This window comes from Corythoichthys intestinalis, chromosome 8 (assembly GCF_030265065.1).
Source record: "Corythoichthys intestinalis isolate RoL2023-P3 chromosome 8, ASM3026506v1, whole genome shotgun sequence".
NCBI classification, from domain to species: domain Eukaryota; kingdom Metazoa; phylum Chordata; class Actinopteri; order Syngnathiformes; family Syngnathidae; genus Corythoichthys; species Corythoichthys intestinalis.
The window spans coordinates 26427900-26447896 of record NC_080402.1 but is presented as its reverse complement, the minus strand read 5'-3'; the positions used below and the strand labels follow the sequence as shown (position 1 = coordinate 26447896).

General features: G+C 37.7%; 1 protein-coding gene across 14 annotated transcripts in view; it reads left to right on the top strand.

Moving 5' to 3' along the window:
- The window catches only part of adgrl3.1 (adhesion G protein-coupled receptor L3.1), a 301163-nt gene that overhangs the window by 225227 nt on the left and 55939 nt on the right, over positions 1 to 19997 (top strand). For all 14 annotated transcript variants that reach the window (XM_057843335.1, XM_057843334.1, XM_057843322.1 and 11 more), the window contains 2 exons: positions 11238 to 11360; positions 11456 to 11661. In XM_057843335.1, the coding sequence (XP_057699318.1) occupies positions 11238 to 11360; positions 11456 to 11661 (329 nt within the window). The remainder of the gene's footprint in view (positions 1 to 11237; positions 11361 to 11455; positions 11662 to 19997) is intronic.

The window sequence follows — 19997 nt, the reverse complement described above, 5'->3', positions numbered from 1 at the left end:
ACAATGAGTTATTTCACTTTGTCCATCAACACTTTTTAACTTGAAATTCACTCCCTCGCAACATCATACTGAGCACAATTTTACCAACATAACATTAACTGTTTAAGTGCTATAAAATAGTGTTTTTCATATTTTTCTTTTCAACAGACGTTTTACACAACTAAACAAAAACGTTACAGGGTAACTAGATTGTCGACATTTACTCACTTGTAATTTCCTCATCATAATCATTTGGCCTCCAGTGTCCTTACAACTAAACAGTTTCTAAAATAACATCATGCTGTTCCAGCTCATAATGATAGCATGAAACAATAAAATACCTTGAGGATAAACACACTCTCAAATCTTTGTACTGTCTCGCCAAGATGTGATTTAGTTAGTAGAAGTAGCAAATAATGATTTTCCATGCTGAAAGCAAGTATTCCACTGCTTCACTGATGTAGCCTATATATAAAAAGAAAACAACTGAGGTGCTCAATGCAATTAAATCCAATATTGAAATGTGTTAACATTATTAGAGCACAAATTGAAAAGATAGAGAAGTTGTTTAACGATACTTGTCACTTTGATACCTACGCTCTGAGCTGCAGAATCAAAGAAAATCTTTAATAAAGATTTTTAATTGCTTTTCACAGTAGTTAATACATTTGCCCAAAATAACGACACGTGCAAGATTCGCGATGCACGCGCACGTGTTACACTGCGAATACGTGTAACTGTCAAAGACAAGGCAGGATGAAGAGCTTCAATGAGAAGCTTTGACTCCACTGAGACCTTTGCTGAGTGAACACAACACAAAGGAAAAAACGACCTTGAGGCTTCCAAAGCAGAGAATGAATTTGTCAAAGGCACCTGTTTTTTCATACACAACACACACACGCGTATGCATGTACATTATTCTAGGCAAAGAAAAACAAAACTACTTGTGGTTATGAAAGCCGTATGCACACCACCTTCTCTCCTCTGCCTTCAGCTCTTCAATCATTTCTCCTCATAGCGTCTCACTGATTCCATCATTCTGATCAGTCGGCTGCAGAGAAAAGAAAGCTGAAATTTGGTCGAGTGAAAACTCCAAAAAGAGTCCATGCAATGGTAGTCCTTGAAAAATGACAGGATTACTTGATGTAGGGTTTGGTCCCCGCTCAACCACACACTGCAGAAGATTTCATGTGTACTCTTTAGTTCTCAGCTGCTTTCCATTTGGATTATGGAGCCACTGTATATTTAAGGCTGAATCCCATTCATGCTTGTTAGCTAAACTTAAATAGTACAGACAGGGTACGTATGGGTCCATGGAATACTTGAAAATGCTTGGATTTTACGAAAAATCATTGGCACCCTGTGTCTAATTACATAAATTATTAAATGAAGGAAAATAAAATAAATTTGTTCAATCGCTGCTACACGCTCGTTCTGAAGTTGCTTTCCCTTGATGTCCCGCGTCACATCGAGTACATTGCATTTGAACCCGTGCGTGAGTAGTTTGGAGTTAAATCAAGCAAACGGTATACAAATAAAGTTGTATTAAAATGCATACACATGCATTTTCTGTGTTTTAGTACAATATTTTTATCGCATAACCACTTCCTCTTTTTGTCACATTTTCTCCCTCTGCCAGTCGCCATTTAATCCGGCTGGGAGCCACTTCACTCAGCTTCATCGCCGCTAGGACTTGGCCCACATGCCTGGCTCTCGATCGACTCCCCTTGTTGCACTAGAAAACAGCCAGTCTTATATCAAGTAGTCGGAGAGATTGTAATTTCCTCGTAAAGAACTTTACTAGTTTCGGCGAGAACGGAATAGGTTTCTTTTTATGTTTTTGTTGTGAACAACAGTTCCACACAAACGTACATCTAGATCTGATTTAGCTTGGCAATTTGAGACTTGAGACCCATTTTTTGAGTGTGCCAAACTTCCAATAAAGCGCATTTATCAAGGTCTCATCGGCCATGACGTGTGTCTCCGGCCACCGAACAGAAAACCATGACTATGCCAGCACCTCTGCTGTAGAATTTGTTCAGAGTTTGCCTCAAAACGCTCACTGCCGCCTGGAAAGCACCCTCCCATGGGGTTTCAAAATCGGCACTTTTTAAATCTCTCGAGCCTCCGGGTCGTAGAACATTTTTGGAGATGTTTCACAAGCCTAGTGTGAGAAGGCACTATATTATATTTTCGAATGATGGGGGGGCAGTGGGATATTGTTTCAAATGGTACTGGGAAAATGGTCTTGAAAGTCAAAAAGTGCTTGAATTTGTCAATTAAAGAGGTGTACGAACCCTGTGCATATGTTAGGTTTAGTGTACAGTATATATTAGTGTTATATGTCTATGTGAGAGAGTCCAATTCTGAATGTTATACAGTCTCACACAAAGATGCCCCCAATACACATAAGCAAATACCGTACATGGATGGATACATAATATTCAGCCCACAACTGGCTCTGAACTGATTTTTTTCAACCAATGTTATCTGCAATGATATAATCAGCACTGCTTTCAAAAGTACAGTATATTAACAGCATATTAATTTACAGTATTCATTTTCCTCATTCCTTCATTCATGTTTCTTTATCAGTGGCTGTTCAGTTTTATCTCTCCTGTGAGTCTTATTTATCCAATCATTTATGGGAAATTCCAAAAAGCAGCTAAATATATTCATCTGTAAACAGTCTTACTCTCTTCTATTTTATGAATTCTGTTTACCACTCCAGTCATTTTGGTGATTTGTTTCAAAATACATAAAATATATTTGAAGAGTGCTGAAAACGTGCACATGCTGTGAACAATTGAGTGCTGAATTTCTGAGTTATAGCATTAAACTATTTTCTTGGTCAAAGCTACAGTGGGGCAAATAAGTATTTAGTCATTCACCAATTGTGCAAGTTCTCCTACTTGAAAAGATGATGATGACAATAAATATTTCATTCATTCATTCATTCATTCATTAGAGAGACCTGGAATTGTCAACATGGGTAAACCTCAACCATGAGAGACAGAATGTGGAAAAAAAAAAAACAGAAAATCACATTGTTTGATTTTTAAATTTATTTCCAAATTAGAGTGGAAAATAAGTATTTGGTTACTTACAAACAAGCAAGATTTCTGGCTGTCAAAGAGGTCTGACTTCTTCTAATGAGGTCTAACAAGGCTCCACTCGTTACCTGTATTAATGGCACCTGTATTAACTCATTATCGGTATAAAAGACACCTGTCCACAATCTCAGTCAGTCACGCTCCAAACTCCACTATGGCCAAGACCAAAGAGCTGTCGAAGGACACCAGAGACAACATTGTAGACCTGCACCAGGCTGGGAAGACTGAATCTGCAATAGGTAAAACGCTTGGTGTAAAGAAATCAACTGTGGGAGCAATTATTAGAAAATGGAAGACATACAAGACCACAGATAATCTCCCTCGATCTGGGGCTCCATGCAAGATCTCACCCCGTGGCGTCAAAACGATAACAAGAACGGTGAGCAAAAATCCCAGAACTACACAGGGGACCTAGTGGAGGACCTACAGAGAGTTGGGACATCAGTAACAAAGGCTGCTATCAGTAACACAATGCGCTGCCAGGGACTCCAATCCTGCACTGCCAGACATGTCCCCCTGCTGAAGAAAGTACATGTCCGCATCTGCGGTTAGCAAGAGAGCATTTGGATGATCCAAAAGAGGACTGGGAGAATGGGTTATGGTCAGATGAAACCAAAATAGAACTTTTTGGTAGAAACACAGGTTCTCGTGTTTGGAGGAGAAAGAATACTGAATTGCATCTGAAGAACACCATACCCACTGTGAAGCATGGGGGTGGAAACATCATGCTTTGGGGCTGTTTTCTGCAAAGGGACCAGGACGACTGATCTGTGTAAAGGAAAGAATGAATGGGGCCAATCTTCTTCCATCAGCAAGGGCATTGAAGATGAGACGTGGCTGGGTCTTTCGGCATGACAATGATCCCAAACACACAGCCAGGGCAACAAAGGAGTTGCTTTGTAAGAATTATTTCAAGGTCCTGGAGTGACCTAGCCAGTCTCCAGATCTCAACCCCATAGAAAATCTGTGGAGGGAGTTGAAAGTCCGTGTTGCCTAACGGCAGCCCCAAAACCTCACTGCTCTAGAGGAGATCTGCATGGAGGAATGGGCCAAAATACCAACAGCAGTGTGTGAAAAGCTTGTGAAGAGTTACAGAAAATGGTTGGCCTCCGTTATTACCAAAAAGGGTACATAACAAAGTATTGAGATGAACTTTTGGTATTGACTAAATACTTATTTTCCACCATGATATGCAAATAAATTCTTTAAAAATCAAACAATGTGATTTTCTGGGTTTTACTCCCACATTCTGTCTCTCATGTTTGAGGTTTACCCATGTTGACAATTACAGGCCTCTCTAATATTTTCAAGTGGGAGAACTTGCACAATTACTGGTTGACTAAATACTTATTTGCCCCATTTTACCTGGATTTTTAGGGCGGATTTAAAAAGGGGCTAAGACAACGTCACCTAGAAGTCTTACTTTCTGGCATGCCTTGAACAGTAATTTAAGAAGTCAGCATTCTGTCTCATTGGCTTTTCGCCTGGCACAATTGCAGCTTCCTTGTTTACTTCGCCATCAAGCCGTGCTGCCAAGTTACAGCCCCCAACCCCCAAAATACATCATCTTTCGTATCTATATGTTTTATGTTATTTGGGCTTTGTCTAGGTGAGACAAACGGGCAAGAGCCCACTAAATTTCAAGTGAATTTTAGCCAGTCGTCCTCATTTTAAATGATTCCTGGCCCAGCTTCTATTTCCCGTTTAGAAGACCTTCTTTGGACTGTAGAGTTTCATCCAGCAACGGCGGATGGCATGGGGGATTGTGTTCACAGACAATGGTTTCTGGAAGTATTGCTGAGCCCATTTTGTGATTTCCTTTTCAGTAGCATTCCTATTTTTTTGTGCAGTGCGGTTTAGGGCACAAAGATCACGGGCATTCAGTATGACTTATCGGCCTTGCTGCTTTGAAGCAGTAATTCCTCGAAATTTTCTGACCTTTTGAGGATATTATAAAATGTGGATGATGAAATCCCTAAAATGCTTGCATTGGTATGTTGGAGAACATTTTCCCTAAACTGTTCCACTATTTTTTCATGCACTTGTTCAAAAAAAAAAAAAAAAAAAAAAGGTGAACCTCAACCCCATTATTGCTTGTGAATGACTGAGCAATTCAGGGAAACTCCTTATAAATACTTCTCTCCAAACAGGAGAGTTTCCTCAGACTTTAAAAACTGCAGTAATAAAACCTCTCCTAAAAAAACCTAATCTGGATGCCTCAACCATTAGTAATTACAGGCCAATATCAAATCTGACATTCCTGGGGAAAATTATCGAAAGGGTTGTGTTCGAACAGATCCAGAATTATATGATGCAAAACAATCTTTTTAACTCATTTCAGTCTGGATTTCGACCACAACACAGCACCGAGACTGCGCTTATCAAAGTCCTAAATGATATTCGTCGGAATACCGATGCAGGCAAATCATCTGTTCTGCTACTATTGGATCTCAGCGCCGCATTTGACACGGTTGATCACAACATACTACTCAGCAGATTGGAACAGTGGGTAGGGCTTACTGACACTATTCTTCAGTGGTTCACATCCTATTTACATGATAGGGATTTCTTTGTGTCAATCGGAAACCATCAGTCAGAACGAACCAAATTCACGTGTGGAGTCCCTCAAGGGTCAATTCTTGGACCACTCTTATTTAACATCTATATGCTTCCGTTAGCTCAGATAATGGAACAGTATGACATCTCCTATCACGCCTATGCAGATGACACACAACTGTACATTTCTGTGTCCCCACATGATTATAGTCCCTTAGTCACCCTGAGCAAATGCATTCATCAAATCAATGAATGGATGTGCCAGAATTTTCTCCAGTTAAATGTGCAGAAGACAGAGGTGATCATTTTTGGGCCAAAAAAGGAAAGGTCAAAGATAAGCAGCCAACTTAGCACAATGTCACAGCTACAAATCAAGTCAGAAACCTTGGCGTAATTATTGACTCAGACCTAAAATTTGATAGCCATTTAAAGTCCGTCACTAAATCCGCTTATTACCACCTAAAAAATATAACCAGAATTAAGGGGCTTCTGACTCAACAAGACATGGAAAAACGTATGCATGCATTCATTTTCAGCAGATTGGACTATTGCAACGGTATATTTACAGGTCTTGATAAAAAATCAGTCAGGAAGTTGAAGCTGGTACAGAATGCTGCAGCCAGAGTCCTCACAAATACAAGGAAGCTGGACCACATTACACCAGTTTTGAAATCGCTACACTGGCCTCCAGTAAGTCAAAGGATAGACTATAAAATACTACTGCTCGTCTACAAAACACTTAATGGCCTTGGACCAAAATACATGCTTGACTTGTTAGAGTCCTATGAGACATCTAGACCCCTAAGGTCGTCTGGAACCGGTCTTCTGCATGTTCCAAGAACAAGAACCAAGCAGGGTGAGGCAGCATTTAGTTATTATGCTCCTCACCTCTGGAACAAGTTACCCGAACATCTGAAGTATGCTCAAACTGTTAGCTCTTTTAAATCAGGGCTAAAAACGCTTTTGTTTAGCACTGCATATCTATAACTGTCTATATATTTCAATCTGCCTGCTTTCTATTCCTCTTGTTTTTATCTCCATTGCTGATTTCAATTATTATTATTAGTAGTAGTTTTTGTTTTATTTTTATTTTATTTATTTATTTTTATTCTGTGATTAAATGCGATCTTTTGTCTTCGTTTCTACGTTGTATTGATTTAAATGTGATTTTTATGATCTTCATGTGATGTAAAGCACTTTGAATTGCCTTGTGTTGAATTGTGCTATATAAATAAATTTGCCTTGCCTTGCCTTGCCTTATATTCCTGGTCATGGCACCCACCTGTTTCCAGCTAGCCTGTTCACCTCTGTGAGGTTCCAAACAAGTGCTTGATGAGCATTCCTCAATATTCTCTGTTATTTTGCCATCTGCTATTTTGTAACATATTAAAGCCATAAAATTCTAAGTTGATGATTATTTAAAAAAAAAAATATATATATATATATATATATATATATTACATATAATATCTTTGTAGCTTATTGAATTTAAGATTCGTTGATCATGATTTTCAGATCACTGCGTTCGGATATTTTATTTGTTTGACGGTGTCCCAACTTCATACATATTGGTGTTGTATACAGTATGTACATGCATACAGTATATACACTCAGAAATACCTATAAAATTTTTAAAGAATATCTAAGAGGTTGAGATTCCGTAAATTGTACTTAAATTTCAAATGGCGTCACATAAGGTGACTTTTCTTCTTGCTAATCAGCAATAGCTTCACAGGAACAGGACAGGGTGATTTGTAGTTTGTGTATCTGCATTCATTTAATTTGCACCCACAGTATCAAGTGTCATTCTTGCTTTTATCCTCCTCCTCTCTACCCTTGTGTGATCTTACGTTGCCTGCACATCACATCAACCAACACCCCCCGGACGGCGCAAACACTCACTCTTTGTTTGTTACACGATCAGGGGTGAAAAGGAGGAGTAGGAAGGAAATTAAGCCCGAGATGACTAGAAAAGACGACTGTGAGTGTGTGCTTGAGGCTGATGGCAGTGGTAGAATGTCACATGATGCTCTGAGAGTTTTTCTTTCACATCACTAGGCAATGAAATCACAGCTATTAACCTAATGTGATTCTAACACTACTTCTTCCCCTCTTTAGTTGAAATATGTTTCACTGCCATGAACTGCCATTTTCTTTTCCCTACATGCTGCTAAGTACACACCAGAATGCAGGCTAGCTCGTCTCCAAAGAACTAAAAACAGGAAATAATCTTGTTGTGTGCTCATTTCTCTTTTTTGTGCTTTTAATCTTCCCTCCCAGCTAATCCAGTGGGCAGATTCGCCACGATTATCTCTTCTTTTTATTCATAACTGGCCTGATCGCACTTTTCATCATGCTCCTCTACTTCCTCTTCCTACATTCTCCCCGTCTCAGTCTTTTCATGGAAGCATGCAACAGGAACGACATATCTCAAAGAAGCCCAAGAGGCATATGACATTACTGAATATGTGACTATTTACACTTCAGTAATAGATGGATGAACAAATAATTTGTGATAGCTGAAGAGTGATTTCAAGGGATAACAGCAGCATAATTATGCACATGTGTGATAATAATTAATTAGTGTGTTTCTTAAGAAGAGGATTGTCATGAACGTATGCTTTTGATATCCTGCTTAGATCGGTATATAGCTTGATCTTCTTGTTAACGTCAATGCAAGAAAACAAAGATGCTGGGCTCCCCCTTGAGTCGTCTAAAATTTATTGACATGCTTCCTTAGTTGAAGTTAGATAGTATATAATGATCGATGTCTATTGCAATGCAACTCAACAGCAAGTAGGATTGGGCATAGTTTGAAATTGAACGATTCCGGTTCCATGTTTCAATTACAGTTCCAAACGATTCTCGATTCCGATTCTTTTAAAAGGTAGGGTAAAAAAAAAAAAAAAACAGCATGGTCATAAAATCTATAGTTTAAAAATGTATCAGATTATAATAATGTCTTTACTTCTCGATTTTTTAAAATTAAATAAATATAAAATATAATATTATTATTATTTATATGAATGTAACATTATTATTATTATCATTTATTATTATTAATACAATTAATATGAAATATATAAATTAAATGAACTTCTCACAGGGTTATTTTTAACCTGTGTATAAATATCATTCTTTCACCGAATATAATGAAGTTTCTTTTCACAGGAGTGTACTTTCACAACGATGTTTATTTTTCAAAAGCTCACGGAGAAAACATTTACTCATATTCTTTTGCCATACGTGTAGCTTGGAGCTACGATGAAGCCTTTGTATAAATTCTTCTATTGATTATAATTTGATGTAGATGAGTCAAAATAAAAAAGTTAATATACTTATTTGTAGAACCAATTCTATTGTGTTTACAGACACATGCAATGTTTATGTTGTTACAGTACAACTTAGGCCAGTGAGTGGCGCTGTAAGAGTTTGTATGTATAATGCGAAGAAGAAGAGATGAGAGCCTCTGGCTAAGATGCTATGTGATGCGATGTTTTCACAGCTACGAGTTCATTAAAAAAAGTAATTGAATGCTTCATACGGCTGCTTCTTTCTAAATAAGCAACACAACAGATTCCAAAACAATAATTCTTTTAATACTGTTGATTTTACCGGAGGCGTCGACTGCTTTAAAATGGCAGCTGTTTACTACCGTCATCGAGTCTGTCATTTTGCATCTATTTCTCTTGATATGTTCAAACGCCGCCGAATCTGTCATTTTGCATCTAGTTCTATATACAGGATATCGACTATAGGCCGACATAATAATACGACATATTCTCATACTATTTTCCATTCATCCATCCATCATCTACTGCTTAATACGAGGTCGGATCGCGGGAACTGCAGAAGACAGACATAATGTATTGTTTTAATTACCTTGTTCTGATGGCGCAGTGTGTCAACTACGTAGCACTCGGCTAGCTTTGCCCTTGGCACTTAAGCTATATTCCATGAAGCTGGTCGTGCAGCCACCTTTGCATGATATAGTTGTGTTGCAAATGTTGCACTGAGCTGACTGGTCTTTTTTGTTGTTTTTTTTTTTTTTTTTTTTGTAAAGTTAAGCCAAACTTTTGAGCGCCGCTGCACCTTGTCCATGGTTGTAATAAAGTTGCATGTACAAGCACGAGCTTCTTGTGGCTTCTTCTTTGTGGTTTTCGGCAGCATTTTTTTTCCACTCGGCAGCCAGGCATCGAAACATGGAATCGAAATTTTTAAAATTCGAACGGTTCCACGAGAACTGGAGTGTTAGAACCGGGTCCCATCGATGCTCAATGCTCGATGCCCAGCCCTAACAGCAAGCAGACTTTTTTCAATAGTTTTTAGTACAGTTGGGTTCAAACTTATTTAACCCACACTAGTGTATAGTTAGCCAGCATTTTTTTTTGTTTTTTTAAATCATTCATAAACATTAAATAGGGACTTAAATGCAATATAGACAGATGCAATTGTTGAATCTAGCTTGATCTGATTGTGAATAACATAATAATAAATATTATATTACAACACTGATGTGCAATGTTGCTTGAATAATTAACACAACTGTATGTATGAAAAGACTTCTGGTATAGAGCACAACTCTTTATATACAGAAAGGTTCAAAACTATCAAGATAAGGTTGTTTGAAATTTGGGTGCATTTAAACAATTGAAAATGGAAGTGTCGTATATAGAATAGCAGATAAATATACACTGTCTACATTAGTTTTATTTGATTGTGTGGTTTTATGGTGGATAATCAAAATTCTTACACTGCCCAAATATTATTTTGCTGTGAAGCATCCCTTTTAAGTCTCACGTAGTAAATTAGATTTTTTTAAAGCCTTTTCTAAAGTTACAGGCATAGTGTGGTAGTATAGTATAGTAGTAGTAGTCCAGTATAGTGTGTTCACTTGTTCAAAGTAAATGTGCTGCTGTAATTTATACTAAACCATTACTGATTAAGTTGGTGTGAGAGAGCAGGCCATTTATCAGTTTTATCTACAGTACACAAATGACACATAAGTTACCCCATTTCCTACCACCCTTTTATTCCCATTCTTTCTTCTTTTCAGCTTCTTTCAATGCCTCACTTTGACCTACCCCTCTCACTCTTAACCGCTAACACCCTTCTTCTTTTCATCTAATATAGTATGTCCTTGTGTGGTTTATTTGATGTGCGAGCCGTTTCCTCATTGAAAGCAATGTCTAAATCACCAAATCGCTACAAAACCCAAGATAGTGATACACCAAAGGTTTAATTAGTTGTTAATTAGAAACTTTATCTATTACATTACACAGCTCTAATCAAGGATGTGCTTACAAACCCCGGCAGCCAAATTAGATTCCCACATAATAAGGATTAGCTACCTGTAGAGATTGTTGCCAGTTGAGTTTTTAAAACATAATGGACTTCGCTTTAATGGTTGTCAGATATTTTTAGTCGTACAACATGATTGAGAATTGCTTGAGGAACAAGGTCTGTGAGCCAGTTAGTGAGAAAACATGGTTTGTACAAGAGCCTACAAAACAAACCTGATGTAATGCGCTGTGCAATGACTTGACTTGAGGGTGTGTTAATGTGTATGTTTGTGTGTATGTGTTCCAGAACTGGAAGTGGCCAGGCTAAGCACGGATGGGAGCCTCACCGATTTGACATTCCCTCAGTCTGAACTACACGGAAACTCCATCCAGCTGTCAGCAAGCACTCTCAAACAGCACGGCAGAAACGGTAACATGAAACTCTCCAATTCTTACACCGACAAATCTCTCACGCTAAGTCATGTAAGATGCCATCCCGCTCAACTCTGTGTTGTCTTCCAACAGGTGAGATCAGGATGGCCTTTGTCCTATACAGGAACCTGGGTTCCTATCTTTCCACTGAGAATGCCAGTGTCAGACTGAGCAGCAATGCAGTCTACCCCAACTATTCGGTCATTGTCAATTCACCAGTCATCACGGCTTCCATCAACAAGGAAAGCAACAAGGTTTACCTGTCGGAACCCGTCATCTTCACAGTCAAGCATCTCCAGGTGAATAAGGCCCACCTCACAGATAGTAACACTGCAGTGTGTATATACTGTATTAATTAGTGCTGTCAAATTTATCGCGTTAACGGGCGGTAATTAATTTTTTCAATTAATCACGTTAAAATATTTGACGCATTTAACGTATGCGCGGAATGACCCGCTCATGCATTGCCTCAAACAGATTACAATGACGCACTTGAGAGCTAAGAGGCAGAGAAAGGTGCTTTTTCTTAACAAAAGTATACCACACGCTACGTGCTGCCACTTTGTTTCTTTATTAGCACATTCAACTTCAACATTAACACAGCTTACGGCTCTCGGCAGGCCGTAACTCTAACTCAATCCTGCATCATGTGAGTAAACAGCATTGGCGCCGAGTGCATTTCAGGGTGCCTCGGATAATTTTGTATCAGAATATTACAAAAGGCAAGTGGACACAGGCATTCATTGAACCGCGCCGTTTATTGGCATAAGCTTCGGCAACTCCTTCAAACAAACATAAGTATCATTTAGTGAAAGCATAACAAAAATCATCTCTCAAAAAAAAAAAAAAAATGTTCACAAAAAGAAAGGCACTTCAATCTATATTAATGCGGCCCTATTCTCACACAATTAAACAACAGTGCAAAGAGAAGTGGCATTCCCAATCAAAATAGTTATGCAAAATACACATAAAACTTACTCAGACTTTGGTCAAACTCTATTGAAACATTTCCTTTAGTTCAACAAATACACTAGATGGCAATATTTAGTCACAATATACAAATTATCAGAGGTCTCGAACGTTGTGAAGCCAGCACTCAAATGACCGTGAGGTACAATGCATGAACCTAAACAGGGAACTACGGCGTCAGTCGAGGGACAAAACACATTATTTGGCTTGATTTCTAAGTTAATTTAAAACTCGCCATTGACACCTTGTGGTGTATTTCAATCACTAACAGAAAGAATGTTAATAATGTTAATGCCATCTTGTGTATTTATTGTTATAATAAACAAATACAGTACTTATGTACTTATATATGTATGTTATATGTATATAGCCGTCTTGTGTCTTATCTTTCCATTCCAACAATAATTTACAGAAAAATATGGCATATTTTTAGAGATGGTTTGATTTGATTAGTACGATTAATTAATTTTTAAGCTGTGATTAACTCGATTAAAAATTTTAATCGTTTGACAGCCCTAGTATTAATATGTGTACATTTACAGAGTTTCGTTAAAAATAATTCCCTTATTTACCAGTTTATAACTAAAGTGTCTATTGTTGTCTTTGCAGATTAAACCCATTGAATCAATGGAGGCAGCCAGACTAAACTAACTAAAGAAAACAAATTCATTGGTAAAATTATAGAAGTATGAAAATACATTCCACATCTCAACCTGTTATGTACAGTGGGGCAAATAAGTATTTAGTCAACCACTAATTGTTCAAGTTCTCCCACTTGAAACTATTAGAGAGGCCTGTAATTGTCAACATGGGTAAACCTCAACCATGAGAGACAGAATGTGGAGAAAAACCTCAGAAAATCACATTGTTTGATTTTTAAAGAATTTATTAGCAAATCATGGTGGAAAATAAGTATTTGGTCAATACCAAAAGTTCATCTCAATACTTTGTTATGTACCCTTTTTTGGCAATAACGGCGGCCATACATTTTCTGTAACTCTTCACAAGCTTTTCACACATTGTTGCTGGTATTTTGGCCCATTCCTTCATGCAGATCTCCACTAGAGCAGTGATGTTTTGGGGCTGTCGTTTGGCAAAACGGACTTTCAACTCCCTCCTCACCCTGTGGTGTCAAAATGATAACAAGAACGGGGAGCAAAAATCCCAGAATCACACGGGGACCTAGTGCATGACCTACAGAGACCTGGGACCACAGTAACATAGACTACTATCAGTAACACAATGCGCCGCCAGGGACTCAAATCCTGCACTGCCAGGCGTGTCCCCCTGCTGAAGAAAGTACACGTCCAGGCCCGTCTGCGGTTTGCTAGAGAGCATTTGGATGCAGAAGAGGACTGGGAGAATGTGTTATGGTCAGATGAAACCAAAATACAACTTTTTGGTAGAAATACAGGTTCTCGTTTTTGGAGGAAAAAGAATACTGAATTGCACCCTACCCACTGTGAAGCATTGGGGTGGAAACATCATGCTTTGGGGCTGTTTTTCTGCAAAGGGACCAGGACGACTGATCTGTGTAAAGGAAAGAATGAATGGGGCCATGTATCGAGAGATTTTGATTGAAAATCTCCTTCCATCGGCAAGGGCATCGAAGATGAGACTTGGCTGGGTCTTTTAGCATGACAATGATCCCAAACACAAAGCCAGGGCAACAAAGGAGTGGCTTCGTAAGAAGCATTTTAAGGTCCTGGAGTGGCCTAGCCAGTCTCCAGATCTCAATCCCGTAGAAAATCTGTGGAGGGAGTTGAAAGTCCGTGTTGCCCAAGGACAGGCCCAAAACATCACTGCTCTAGAGGAGATCTGCATGGAGGAATGCGCCAAAATACCAGCAACAGTGTGTGAAAAGCTTGTGAAGAGTTACAGAAAACGTTTGGCCTCCATTATTGCCAACAAAGGGTACATAACAAAGTATTGAGATGAACTTTTGGTATTGACCAAATACTTATTTGCCACCATAATTTGGAAATAAATTCTTTAAAACTCAAACAATGTGATTCTCAGTTTTTTTTTTCTCCACATTCTGTCTCTCATGGTTGAAGTTTACCCATGTTGACAATTACAGGCCTCTCTAATAATTTCAAGTAGGAGAACCTGTACAATTAGTGGTTGACTAAATACTTATTTTCACCGTACATGTTAGCAAGTGCAAAAAGGTGTATACATTTTTTACGGACACCCTGTATATAGTACGATTTCAAAATGTAATTTTTATTATTGTTGTTGTTATATTACAAAAACATTGTGCTGTGGCCCCTCAAGGTATGAACATCTCCCTCATGAGTTGTTTATTCATGATACGAGCATCCTCACAAGAAAAAATGTGCATCGCACCAGGTGGCATGCAAGCTCTCTCTTGCTTTGTCTTACCAACTATCCCTGCGTCCCGCTAGGGGAGATACGAGCATCTCACGTCAGCAGAATCCCCTATCTACCCACCTCTTGCTCATCCTCGTTGTCAAATTTTGTATTGAAGTGCATTCCAATCCTTTGTGCTTACAAGTGAACATTAACTATGTCTCCTAGGAAAATGGTGACTAAAGACAGTGGTGAGAAAAAGAATGCTTGGAATTGAATCAAAGAAAAAAATAAGAAAACATGAAAAAAGTGAGTGTTAGTGATCTTTTTAGTAGTAGGCCTATAGTATAAGCGTTCAAGTAATACAATCTGGTAAAAGGTTGTATAAAAATAACATTTAATACTTTTAATTTCTTTTTCAGATTATTTAGTTCCAAAAATAATGCCTTGAATTATTATTTAGTGTTAACATGGGCGGTCATGGCAAATGTTGCACTTATTAACTTGAATTCAATTACAGTGGTACCTCGACATAGAATCGCTTCGACACATGATGTTTTCGACATCCGAGGTAAAATTTTAGGTTTCAAGATGATGGCGGTGAAAAAAGGAAAAAGGTGACGCTTTCCATTGAAATGAAGATGGAAATGATAGAAAACTATGAGCGTGGTGTGCACGTCCATGAACTGGCTCGACAATACAGACGTAGACTGTCCTCCTCCGACCTCCATTCTCGAGTCTTTATAAGTTAAGTTGACAATTATTATTGTGATAACATCGCCAAAGAAATTGCCAGCTTTGTCAGGTTTTTAAATAATTTATTTCAGAACTTGTGCAACGCAACACGCCTACTGTCTGCCACAGTTGACGCCAACAACAAGAGAACATTAAAAGAGATGGTAAAATATCTACCGCACCTATCTTATCTGACGCCTTTAGTCTTTCACGTCAGCCACACACTGCGTTCAGGTACAGCACACAAAACACATCCGCCATATTAGAACCCGATTCGTTACATTATTACAGGAATTATTATCAATAATATTATACTGTATTAGTATTCCGATTATTTGGTACAGTAGCCTTTGATTACAATTACAGATTATTTATTTATACTTTATTTGTTTTGCTCTGTGTAATTGCCATTTGTTATAGTACCAGCAGTATTAAGGATTTAGTGTAGGTTTTTTGGCTGTGGAATGAATTAGTAGAATTAAATTGTATTCATATGGGAAAATACTGCTCGACAACCATTTCGACTTACAAGCAAGGTCCTGGAATGAATTAACTTCATATGTAGAGGTACCACTATTTCTTATGATGAAAATACCTTCAAGATATGAGCACATTCTTATTACGAGCTTGGTCATGGAACAGATTGTGCTCGTATCATGAGGGTATTGTAGTTTAATAGGGGTGCTTGAACTTTCATATACAAGTAATTAATGTAACTTTGAAAATTATTAGTTTTCTTTTATTGTCATACAGTAAAAATGAGCCCCACTTTTAAGTTCTTGTTTGACCCAATACTTTTATCCACAAGAATTGTATTGCTTTGGCAAGCTAATCCCAACATAATACTCAACAAGTAATCTGTAATAACAAGGGTCTGGGGTCTTATTTGTGATTTAAAACTCTCTGAAACACATTAGTACTTAAAATTGTCAGTCCCTTTATGATGTCTCACATTTATATACTCTTTAATAGGCCTTAAAATGTCATTGTAGTAGTCCCTTTGAGTCAATTAAGCCTCTCATGTTGACTGGTTTAGAACTTTTTAAACACTTTGTTAACTGTTTTATTAGGGCCAACCCTATTATTTGAACATGATTAATTTTATTTAAAAACCTGTGTCACATACATAGTGTAATAAATAATTTGATGCTTAGGTGTGGTTTGAATTTTTAATGAGCAATCATTTGTAATTTTTAGTTATCTGGAGATAAAAGAACACAAATCAGACCATGACAATTTCGTTATCTTTATTATCGGATGATAGCCATACTTAGTATGTTATTTTACTTCGTGACTTGCAGGCAGTGTCAGACTGCTTCAATTCCTGGAAAATCCTACTGATAATTTTATGTCTCAGTATAATACATGACTGTATCAGTGTGGCGGATCTATAAGGTACATGTTGTCCAAGGTTTGAAACTTAGAATGTGAAAAACGTTTTTTGTGGGAGGCAGGTGATGCTCTCTTGATAAAAATATACAAATTATATCCATTTTCAGTTTTCATCCCCAAAGAGTTTAAAGGTTACCAAATTAGATTATTTTGCTGTTGTCTCTCATCAAGCCTGTGAATATGTTTTTGGGCAGTAAAAGAACTGTGTTTTGGCTGCTCATTTGAAGAGTAACACTGATTCCTTCACTTACAATCTCACACATAAACACACTCTTTTCCTTTCCACCTCTTGACACAACAGTTGTTGCTGTGATTTCAGTCCCTTCTGTTCATTGCATTCTTGTCACTTTGGCTGCCTCTAATCGTTAAACCACATTATGATTGTTTCCTCAAAGCCTTTAAATATTTTCATACACAATACAATGTTTCTATCCCCATCTCCATCCTTGCCTCACATTTTTTGCCCCATCTTTAAATCTACTCATCAAAGTCCGAAATGACATGCATCGCAACAATGCCACAGGCGAATAATCTTTTCTGGTGTTGTTAGATTTTAGTGCCGCTTACGACACAGTTGATTGTAACATACTACTCTGCAGACTGGAACAGTGGGTAGGGCTAACTGACAGTTTCAGTGGTTCAAATCTCATATACAAAATATGGATTTCTTTGTGTCAGTCGGAAACCATGAATCTCATATACAAAATAGGGATTTCTTTGTGTCAGTCGGAAACCATGAATCTGAACGAACTAAATTCATACGTGGGGGTCCTCAAGGGTCCATTCTCCGACCACTTCTGTTCAGAGGTGGGTAGAGTAGCCAAAAAATAAAAACTCAAATAAGAGTAGCGTTACTTCAAAATAATATTACTCAAATAAAAGTAAAAGTAGTCATCCCAAAAAATTGCTCAAGTACAAAAAAGGTGTTTGGTGAAAAGAATACTCAAGTAATGAGTAACATTGTGAGTAACTGCCTACAATGTTTGATTTTTTTTTTTTTCAAACATGTTTTTTTTCTCAGCACAAAGTTATCTATTTGAACTGTTATTATTATACTGTACTATAACCCCAGTACATAACAACATTAAGCCAAAGAAAAAAAATCAGTGAATTCAGACGAGAGAAAAAAATACAAAAATGAAGCATCGTTTGGCGAAAGAGTAAGAGTGCCCTATGGAGGAGAAAACATTTCCTATTATGAAATTAAAAGGATCATATTTCCGGTTTTCCGTGGTCAATCGGTGACAAATAAAAACTGGAGTGGAGTGAGGTCAAAATCAGCACTTTCGAGACATGTTGACGACAGTGCTCTACGTCAAATACTTAATTTTTTACGGTGCTTTAAAGATGCCATGTGATTGAACGGGCCAGCGTGATCATAGAAGCTTATGTCCGATTGGTGTAAAGGAGTCATGTGATTATTGTTGCGACGTCTCATTAGTGAAACTGGTAGAGCCATTGTTGGCATCATCTCTGGCAAAAAAAATGTAAAATCTCATATGTAGAATAAAGAGTAATAATGTAACAACTAGTGTAGCCCAAAGTAGCGGAGTAAGAGTAGCGTTTCTTCTTCACTAATCTATTCAAGTAAAAGTAAAATGTAAGGCTCAATATAACTACTCATAGAAGAACTAAGTAAATGTAACTGAGTAATTGTAATGCATTACTACCCACCTCTCCTTCTGTTCAACATCTATATGCTTCCCTTAGGTCATATTATGGAACGTTACAACTAGGGTTGTTCCGATCATGTTTTTTTTTTTGCTCCCGATCCGATCCCGATCGTTTTAGTTTGAGTATCTGCCGATCCCGATATTTCCCGATTCGATTGCTTTTTTTGGCTCCCGATTCAATTCCAATCCTTCCCAATAATTTTACCCGATCATATACATTTTGGCAATGCATTAAGAAAAAAATGAATAAAACTCGGACGAATATATACATTCAACATACAGAACATAAGTACTGTATTTGTTTATTACGACAATAAATCCTCAAGATGGCATTTACATTATTAACATTCTTTCTGTTAGAGGGATCCACGGATAGAAAGACTTGGGACTTTGTGTATTGTGACTAAATACTGCCATCTAGTATATTTGTTGAGCTTTCAGTAAATGATACTGCAGTGCAGCATGCCCCAAGGCATGATGGGAAAATTGAACCATGATGGGGAAGTAAAACCATGACTGTGAGTCGTGCTAACAATGGATATATCATCTCTGCTTTGGAAAATAAATTAAGAATTAAAGACAAATATCAATTGCCACTTAGCTACCCCATATTGTTTCCCATGACAGTACTAATCATAGGAAGTGGGTTTGCAAGGTGTGAGTCAAAAGAGGACTGGGTCCAAAGGCTGCCACATTTCTCTCTACTCATAAAGTGCTGCCTATTATCTCTGTACTAGACAAAATGGCATCACATCAGATTGAGCGTGACAATGAGTGAAATGGTCGTGCAGCGCAGATATTAATATCCTTAAATAATTTAACGTGATACATTATTCAATTAACTATTTGCCGCCGTCATCGGGATAATTTTGATAATCCGACATTAAACCTAAAGACTGGATGAGTGTAACATATTATGTCTGTAACGTTAAATACAATTACAAAACGATTTAATTAAAATATATATACATATTAAAAAAAAAGGCATGGCCGATATTTTTTTGCCGATTCCGATACTTTGAAAATGACGTGATCGGACCCGATTGATCGGGACATCTCTAGTTACAACTTCTCCTTTAATACTTATGCAAACGGCACACAACTCTACAATTCAGTTTCCCCACGATTTAGAACTAAAATTCAACAGCCATCTACAGTTCATCACTAAATCTGCCCATTACCACCCAAAAAAAATTTGCCAGATTTATGGACTTTTGTCCTAACAAGTATATTGGACTCTTGTAATGCTATTTTTACAGGTCTTAGAAAATCAATAAAGAAGCTGCAGCTAGCACAGAATCCTTACAAACACAAGGAAACTGGACCATATAACATTGGTTTCCTGTAAGTCAAAAGATATACTACTGCTGTTCAACAAAAAACTCAATGGCCTTGGACCAAAATACATGCTTGATTTGAGCTGACCCCTAGGAAGCATCTAGACCCCTAAGGTCATCAGGAACCGATCTGTTATGTGTTCCAAGAACAAGAACTGAGCAAGGTGAGGCAGCATTCAGTTACTATGTTCCTCACCTCTGGAAGTTAACTTGAAG